At 47.4% G+C, this 9387-nt stretch overlaps 1 protein-coding gene across 1 annotated transcript; it reads left to right on the top strand.

The window, feature by feature from the left end:
* The first annotated feature begins 2932 nt into the window (after window positions 1-2932).
* LOC109759770 (aquaporin PIP2-5) lies at window positions 2933-5279 on the top strand. Its single transcript, XM_020318607.4, has 3 exons — window positions 2933-3859; window positions 4323-4463; window positions 5019-5279. Exons 1-3 carry the CDS (start codon window positions 3245-3247, stop codon window positions 5133-5135), a joined length of 873 nt encoding a protein of 290 aa, XP_020174196.1. The 5' UTR covers window positions 2933-3244; the 3' UTR covers window positions 5136-5279.
* The last annotated feature ends 4108 nt before the right edge of the window (window positions 5280-9387 follow it).

Here is a 9387-nt window from a genome sequence, read left to right as displayed (position 1 = left end):
GAAAAAGAATTCGAAGGACCTTGTTAATTGCGGAGCCATCCTTCTCTTGGCATATAAATTCTGCCTGCCTGATTGCTACGGGTTGGTCGAATAATGGACCACCCGATCGATCAGTTTGTTTGTTTGTCCATGGAAGCGAATTCCCGCTTTGTTTTATACTAGATGGAAGAAAACCAAAGAACCCATCGTCCTGAGATGCCAGCCTGGCTAGCGCGGTTGTTGAAAACATGAAACACAAGAAAAATAATTCGGGCTGAATAGGACTGGAGCCGTCCGGCTCACCCCATCCATTCCTCTCCCAAAAATTATACTATATGTCAGCGTCACCGGTGGATTGGTCGGTCCTCGTTCTTGTTCTCTTGCGCATGCCAGTCTATGGCCGCGGTGCACGCGCGCACTCGTCCGCGACGAGCCATCGCGCGTTTCAGGAGCGAAAAAGGAATCCATCCACCGTCCCAATTTTATCGGATGGCCCATCCACCCACCCCCCGTGAACGGAAATCGGAGATGGGAGGAGGCGATCATTGATGGGGCTTCTTCACTTTCGATCCCGTGCTGTTGCGGCCGTCATGGATGGATGAAAAACGACTTGGACCGGAAGCCGAATTCGTGCACGAAACAACGGCATTTCAATCCTCCATGGATGGGCATGGGCGCAGACGCTTCTAGCCCCCCATCATGCAATCAGGGAGGGCTTTCAGGAATCAGGAGGTCGCGGTTTGGTCGAACTCTCGTGCAGCTTCTGGAGATTATGGACCAGAGCGGGCTCCTCCCTGTGGCTTGATCAGGACGCGGAAAGGGGCGTCCAAACTGTGGTGACGCGCGCAACGGAAACGCTGCTGCACCACAAGTTTCTGTTCCGATTGTGTGTATCAGGATGGCTGCTGTTCTAGACTAGTGGTAGCTTGTTACGGGACTGGGATCAGGTGACATGCCTCTTGGCAGTCACGGGGTAACATGCGGCTAGCCATCCAGCGTTCCTTCTCTATCCAACGGCCGTCAGCGAGCAAAGCGAAAAAGGCCAGCACTTAGCCATTTCAGAGCAACGGGGACGACGCGGTGAAAAAGACTAGGCGGGCTCGTTCACGTCAATAAGCGACCAAAGTGAAAAAAGGGGACGAGGGGTTGTTAGAGGAACTCCAATACGGTGATCCATTTTGTGTGCACGTGTCTGCTTGGATCTGCATGGATAAAAACACAACTCAATAGAGAGACTCATTTTTATGTGTCTGTTTTGTGTCCGTTTGGACCTATTTTCATCCTAAATTTGAAACGCATTTGGATCGGAGGCGAACACAAGCCGGACGTTTTCTGTGTCCAGCTCGTCATTTGTGTCCGGGCCTTGCCCACTTGTCACTCACCCACCTTTCTCTCTCCTTATTTTATAGCTAGCTCCAGGCGCGACAGCACTGCCCTCCGGCGCCACTCAAGGCCAGGTGCGACGGACCTCCCTCAGGCGCCGCTCAAGGTTAGTCCGCCTCTGCGTTGACTCGAGGCGCGCCTCGCGGCGCACAACTCCGACGCACTCGCCGTCCCGCTCGACCACCTCAGGCTCCGATGCGCTCGCCGCCCGCTCGACCACCTCAGGCTCCGACGCGCTCGTCACCCTCATCACCCAACCGGACCACATCACCGTGCCCGCGTGCATCGCGTTCGTCGGGTCCGGCTCTCTGCCGCTTAGCGCGCTTTTGCCACACCGGACCACCTCGCCCGGCCTCGCCTCGTCCCTCCCTGCGCCCCGCCATGCCCGACTGACCCAAATGAAAAAGCAGAGAAATACGTCCGCTTGGCCGACCCAAACGGACAGAACCCAGGCAAAATGGGCGTCCGTTTGGGTCAGTGACGTAAATGGGTACGGATTTTGTTTTTTTGTTCATTTGGGTCAGCTGAGCAGACACGTGTGTCCGCATTTTCGTTTGGGTCGACCGGTGTGTCCAACGGTATCCAACGCATTTTTCGTGTGGACCCAAAAAAAAATTGCAAAACATGCGTATATTTAAACATATTTGGCTACAGAATTTCTATACTAATTACTTGTAAATTGTAATGACAAGTGTTACTAAATTGTTCAGTTTTCAGTTCTTCGATATCCCGAGTCTAGTTGTTCCTGTTAAAAAAACAACTCATATAAATCACTTTTCAGCTCTCGGTTGTTGCCGGTTCGGGCTAAAACTGCAAAGTGTGAGTAGCTTTTTTCACTTTGGTCGCTGGTAGCCGCTGGATGGAGAAGGAACGCTGGATGGCTAGCCGCATGTTACCCCGTGACTGCCAAGAGGCATGTCACTTGATCCCAGTCCCTTGTTACGTACTCCCTCCGTTCGGAATTACTGGTCTCGAAAATGGATGTATTTAGAATTAAAATACGTTTAGATATATCATTTTTTCGATAAGTAATTCCGAACGGAGGGAGTACGTACAGCCGATGCTGCCACATCATGCAACATTTTCGGATAGAAACTTTTAGAGACCCTGAAAAAAAACTTTAATTAGAGGGCGGTGGTTCTTGTGACGTGCCTGCGCATGATTAGCAACCAAACCGCTGATTAAGCATTTGTTCATTAGTGGAGAACCCAGACAAATGGCAACAATACAAAATTCCCGCCGAATGCTCGTAGCAAACCAGTGAGACTGATGACTTGTAGCAATGTCTCCAGTTCGATCTCCACTCCAGCTGCTGCGGTAGAAGTAAAACAGCTTCTTCGTAGCAACGTTCTTTTGTTTGCAGAGCTCCGGAGTGCAATCTGCAGTTCAGTAATTGTGTGTTTCTCGTGCCTACATTTTGATTACTTACCAGGGCATAACAGCACACTCAACATGCAATTAAGCTGACTGCCAATTAAGCTGATGAGGACCCGTCCCGGAAGTAAACTGGGCCGCTAACTAAAGCTAAGAATATCCAGTACTAGTACGTAAGCTCCACCGTATTAGGACCAGCCACCAGTGAGCTAGCTGCACTGGAGTGATGCAATGATGAGGGCTGTGGGCGGCAAAGTTTATAACAAGACACTAACGGGAGACGCCTTATCTGCCTCCACTAATAAACCCAGCCACTAAATAAACTAATTAATCCCAAAGCGAGCGCCCTACGCCGGCCTTTCGCCGGGAGCCAGTAGCCGCCCTCGCCTCGCCGCCATAAATACCTCACCTTCCCCCCGTCACCTCACACCACCACAGAGAGCTAAGCGCATTCGCATCTTGAGCACAGACACCCACCCTAGCTTGTCGATCAGTCGAGGCAGCGACGATGGCCAAGGACATCGAGGCGGCGCCCCCCGGAGGGGAGTACGGAGCCAAGGACTACTCTGACCCGCCGCCGGCGCCGCTCTTCGACGCCGAGGAGCTGACTAAATGGTCCCTGTACCGCGCGGTCATCGCCGAGTTCGTGGCCACGCTGCTCTTCCTCTACATCACCGTGGCCACTGTCATCGGGTACAAGCACCAGGCGGACCCCGCCGGCCCCAATGCTGCCGACGCGGCCTGCAGCGGCGTCGGCATCCTCGGCATCGCCTGGGCGTTCGGCGGCATGATCTTCGTGCTCGTCTACTGCACTGCCGGGGTTTCCGGTGGCCACATCAACCCGGCGGTGACGTTCGGGCTGTTCCTGGCGCGGAAGGTGTCGCTGGTGCGCGCGCTGCTCTACATCATCGCGCAGTGCCTGGGCGCCATCTGCGGCGTCGGGCTCGTCAAGGGGTTCCAGAGCGCCTTCTACGTGCGCTACGGCGGCGGCGCCAACGAGCTCAGCTCCGGCTTCTCCAAGGGCACCGGCCTCGCCGCCGAGATCATCGGCACCTTCGTGCTCGTCTACACCGTCTTCTCCGCCACCGACCCCAAGCGCAGCGCCCGTGACTCCCACGTCCCGGTAAGTTATCATTGCCTGCCTACCGATTTCATTTTCTTTCGTCCACGAACTAGTGAAGTTTGCATGGAAATATGCATGAAGCAGCTGGTCTCCGAATATTCTCTATTGATACTGAAGTAGTTCGTCACTACTCAGTACTCACTAGATGTCCCTTGCTAGTTAGTTAATTTGGTTCATTATATGTATCAACTCAGCTGTGAGGTGGCAAACCGCTTGTGATTAACGCTATAAAAAAAGCACGTTCGATTCTCTAGATAGGGACAAGTGCGAAAGTCAAAATTTTCGGTGACATGATTGTTTTATAATATTTTTAACTGTTTATATTTGGTGAGCCATCTTTATCAAGCATGCATATGAAAACATTCATGTCTTCTTCCTAGCCAGCTCTACTTTTTGTTGCATATATGGTTCTGAATTTGTTGCATACTATATGGTTTTGAATTTGTTGCAATGATTTGTTCAGGTGCTGGCTCCTCTGCCAATCGGCTTCGCGGTGTTCATGGTGCACCTGGCCACTATCCCGATCACCGGCACCGGCATCAACCCGGCAAGGAGCTTTGGAGCTGCCGTGATCTACAACAACGAGAAGGCCTGGGATGACCACGTATGTGCCACCACACACTATACCATGTCTGCTAATTTAATGGGTTACTCTTTTAATTAGTAAGCAGTGGTCACAATCACCTCGAAGACTATAAAACTTTAGAAAACCAAACAGAACTTGTGTGGTGTTCCTCATCCATGGACTATATACCTTATCAAACTAGACATAACTTTGTGGTATTCCTCGTTCACAAGTTCAAAAGTAGCAATCAGAACTCTGACACAGCTAGATTATTTTGAAGAATGGCCCAGGATAAGGCTTAATTAACAAGCTGAAGCGATGTCACTCCCCACTGATTAGCCTGGATTTTTTTATTTACATCTGCAAACAAAACTATTGTTGCAGCAGTACACGCTGCCTACTATCGTCCCACTCCCACTTCCAACTACCATTCAATCACGCCACAAAATCTACTAGCTGTAACGTGCCTAACTAGTTAGTGCTATCTTCCTTTACATACATATGCCCATGGTTTTGTAGAGAGTGCAACTAGGAGGAGATTAATTCAAATATCTCTGAGACATCTTACTTACTTTTGCGGTCATGTCGTTGCAGTGGATCTTCTGGGTGGGGCCATTCATCGGGGCCGCCATCGCCGCCGCCTACCACCAGTACGTCCTGAGGGCCAGCGCCACCAAGCTCGGCTCGTCTGCCTCCTTCGGCAGGAACTAGATCGGCCGACTGCAGTATGGATGATCGGAAGCACGGACAGTAGATATATCAGTGTGATACTGTTCGGGTGATGTATTGTGCACGCGTCTGTATTTTCTTAGACGCGTTTGGGTGTCTTCAAAATTTCTCTACAATTGCACTAAATTCGAAGGACTCGTCACCATGTGTTTTTTTTGAACAAACAAAGGGTACGGAAGGACCTAGAAGTTGCATTAACTAGAAAGAAATGGATCACATTGTTTTACAACAGGACACTAAAAGAAAAATGAAACAACAAACTAGTGCCTAGTTATTACAAAGAGGACCCCCAAATGTCGTTGAAACTCGCAATTGGGTCCCTGGCATGTGGCATCACAAGCCCGAATCTAGTCTCGTCTTCACCAGGCATGACACCACATGGTGCGACGAGCCCTCCATGGAACAACGCCATGAACTCCAAGACGAAGATGTAGTGCCTCCATCTGGCTCTTGGTTGGGAGGAAGAAGCAAGGTCACCATTCGTCCAACAGATTTAACGGCGATGATTGGCATCGACCACAGTAGTGGGCGCCAAAGTCCATCCATGGTTGCCATCGGTGATGAGCACAAACTCCATCTAGATCTCCACCTTTCCCATGCTTCTCCTCCACGACCACGGTAACCATGCTAGGCGGCCATGCAAGCTTATTCGTCAATCGTCGATGATGCACTCCTTGCATGCATCTGGCTCCCAACTAGCATAGCCAGGATTGCAGCTGTCGCTAGCCACCGACCACTGCTCAATCACGACGATGACGTGCTCCACCATGGCAAAGCGCCAAACGCCACAGGAGCAGGACGGAACCCAGACCTAGTATTTTATAAGGGTCCTCCATGCTCCTGCCCCTCCCTCGGGCATGAAACACCGCTAGGGAAGATTAGGGATCGGGTCGAGAATTGGCTCTCTCTCTCTCTCTCTCTCTCTCTCTCGACTCTCAGCAAGTGCGCTTGAAAGGATCAAGATGGACTTAAAAGGGGTGAATAAGGTGATACGTCAATTTTGCATCATGCTTTTATATCGACATTTATCGCATTATGGGCTGTTATTACACATTATGTCACAATACTTATGCCTTTTCTCTCTTATTTTACAAGGTTTACATGAAGAGGGAGAATGCCGGCAGCTGGAATTCTGGGCTGGAAAAGGAGCAAATATTAGAGACCTATTCTGCACAGCTCCAGAAGTCCTGAAACATCACGGAACTCATTTTTGGAATTAATAAAAAATAATGGACGAAGAAAAATACCAGAGGGGGCCACACCCTGGCCACGAGGGTGGGAGGCGCGCCCTACCCCCCTGGGCGCGCCCCCTGCCTCGTGGGCCCCTGGTGGCCCTCCGGTGCCCATCTTCTGCTATATGAAGTCTTTCGTCCGAGAAAAAATCATAAGCAAGCTTTCGGGAAGAAACTCCGCCGCCACGAGGCGGAACCTTGGCGGAACCAATCTAGGGCTCCGGCAGAGCTGTTCTGCCGGGGAAACTTCCCTCCGGGAGGGGGAAATCATCGCCATCGTCATCACCAACGCTCCTCTCATTGGGAGGGGGCCAATCTCCATCAACATCTTCACCAACACCATCTCCTCTCAAACCCTAGTTCATCTCTTGTATCCAATCTTTGTCCCAAAGCCTCAGATTGGTACTTGTGGGTTACTAGTAGTGTTGATTACTCCTTGTAGTTGATGATAGTTGGTTTATTTGGTGGAAGATTATATGTTCAGATCCATTATGCATATTAATACCTCTCTGATTATGAACATGAATATGCTTTGTGAGTAGTTACGTTTGTTCCTGAGGACATGGGAGAAGTCTTGCTATTAGTAGTCATGTGAATTTGGTATTCGTTCGATATTTTGATGAGATATATGTTGTCTCTCCTCTAGTGGTGTTATGTGAACGTCGACTACATGACACTTCACCATTATTTGGGCCTAGAGGAAGGCATTGGGAAGTAATAAGTAGATGATGGGTTGCTAGAGTGACAGAAGCTTAAAACCTAGTTTATGAGTTGCTTCGTAAGGGGCTGATTTGGATCCATATGTTTCATGCTATGGTTAGGTTTACCTTAATACTTCTTTTGTAGTTTCGGATGCTTGCAATAGGGGTTAATCATAAGTGGGATGCTTGTCCAAGTAAGGACAACACCCAAGCACCGGTCCACCCACATATCAAATTATCAAAGTACCGAACGCGAATCATATGAACGTGATGAAAACTAGCTTGACGATAATTCCCATGTGTCCTCGGGAGCGCTTTTCTCTATATAAGAGTTTGTCCAGGCTTGTCCTTTGCTACAAAAAGGATTGGGCCATCTTGCTGCACTTTATTTACTTTTGTTACTTGTTGCTCGTTACAAATTACCTTATCACAAAACTATCTGTTACCTATAATTTCAGTGCTTGCAGAGAATACCTTGCTGAAAACCGCTTATCATTTCCTTCTGCTCCTCATTGGGTTCGACACTCTTACTTATCGAAAGGACTACAATAGATCCCCTATACTTGTGGGTCATCAAGACTCTTTTCTGGCGCCGTTGCTGGGGAGTGAAGCGCCTTTGGTAGGTGGAATTTGGTAAGGAAAAATTTATATAGTGTGCTAAAATTTACTGTCACTTGTTACTATGGAAAGTAATCCTCTAAGGGGCTTGTTCGGGGTATCTTCACCCCGAACGGTAGAGCAAATAGTTGCTCCTCAGCCTACTGAACCTATTGAAAATGTTTACTTTGAAATTCCTTCGGGTATGATAGAGAAACTGCTAGCTAATCCTTTTCCAGGAGACGGAACATTGCATCCCGATTTACACTTAATCTATGTGGATGAAGTTTGTGGATTATTTAAGCTTGTAGGTATGCCCAATGATGTTATCAAGAAGAAGGTCTTCCCTTTATCTTTGAAGGGAGATGCATTGACATGGTATAGGCTATGTGATGATATGGGATCATGGGACTATAAACGATTGAAATTGGAATTTCATCAGAAGTTTTACCCTATGCATCTTGTTCATTGTGATCGTAATTATATATATAATTTTTGGCCTCGCGAAGGAGAAAGCATCGCTCAAGCTTGGGGGAGGCTTAAGTCAATGCTATATTCATGCCCCAATAATGAGCTCTCAAGAGAAATGATTATTCAAAAAATTTATGCTCGGCTTTCTAACAACAATCGCTCCATGCTCGATACTTCCTGTACTGGTTCTTTTATGATGAAGACTATTGAATTCAAATGGGATTTATTGGAAAGAATTAAACGCAACTCTGAAGACTGGGATCTCGGTGAAGGTAAGGAGTCAGGTATAACACCTAAGTTTGATTGTGTTAAATCTTTTATGGATACCGATGTTTTCCGTAAATTTAGCACTAAATATGGACTTGACTCTGAGATAGTAGCTTCTTTTTGTGAATCTTTTGCTGCTCATGTTGATCTCCCTAAGGAGAAGTGGTTTAAATATCATCCTCCCATAGAAGTAAAAGTAGTTGAACCTATTAAAGTTGAAGAAAAGACTATCACTTATAATGATCCTATTGTTCCTACTGCTTACGTTGAGAAACCACCTTCCTTGTTAGAATAAAGGATCATGCTAAAGCTTCAACCATGGTTCGTAAAAGCAATATTATAACTTATACACCTCCTGAGCAAGTTAAAGTTGAAACTAATATTGCTATTGTGAAAGATCTCTTGGCTGATAATATTGATGGGCATGTTATTTACTTTTGTGAGGAAACTGCTAGAATTGCTAAACCTGGTGCTAAAGATAAACATAGACCTGTCGTAGGCATGCCTGTTATTTCTGTTAAAATAGGAGATCATTGTTATCATGGCTTGTGTGATATGGGTGCTAGTGCTAGTGCAATACCTATCCTTATACAAAGAAATTATGCATGATATTGCACCTGCTGAGTTAGAAGATATTGATGTTACCAATAAGCTTGCCAATAGAGATACTATTTCACCAATTGGGATTGTTAGAGATGTTGAAGTCTTGTGTGGGAAAGTTAAATATCATGCTGATTTTCTTGTTCTTGGTTCCCCACAAGATAATCTTTGTCCCATTATATTTGGTAGACCCTTCTTGAATACTGTTAATGCTAAGATAGACTGCGGAAAGGATGTTCTTACTATTGGTTTGGATGATATGTCTCATGAGTTTAATTTTTCTAAATTTCATAGATAACCCCGTGATGAGGAATTGCCTAGTAAAGATGAAATTATTGGTCTTGCTTCTATTGCTGTGCCTCCTAA

Source organism: Aegilops tauschii, chromosome 2, assembly GCF_002575655.3.
Source record: "Aegilops tauschii subsp. strangulata cultivar AL8/78 chromosome 2, Aet v6.0, whole genome shotgun sequence".
Lineage (NCBI taxonomy): Eukaryota > Viridiplantae > Streptophyta > Magnoliopsida > Poales > Poaceae > Aegilops > Aegilops tauschii.
The sequence above is the reverse complement of the archived record's forward strand: the minus strand, read 5'-3'. Positions and strand labels throughout refer to the sequence as shown.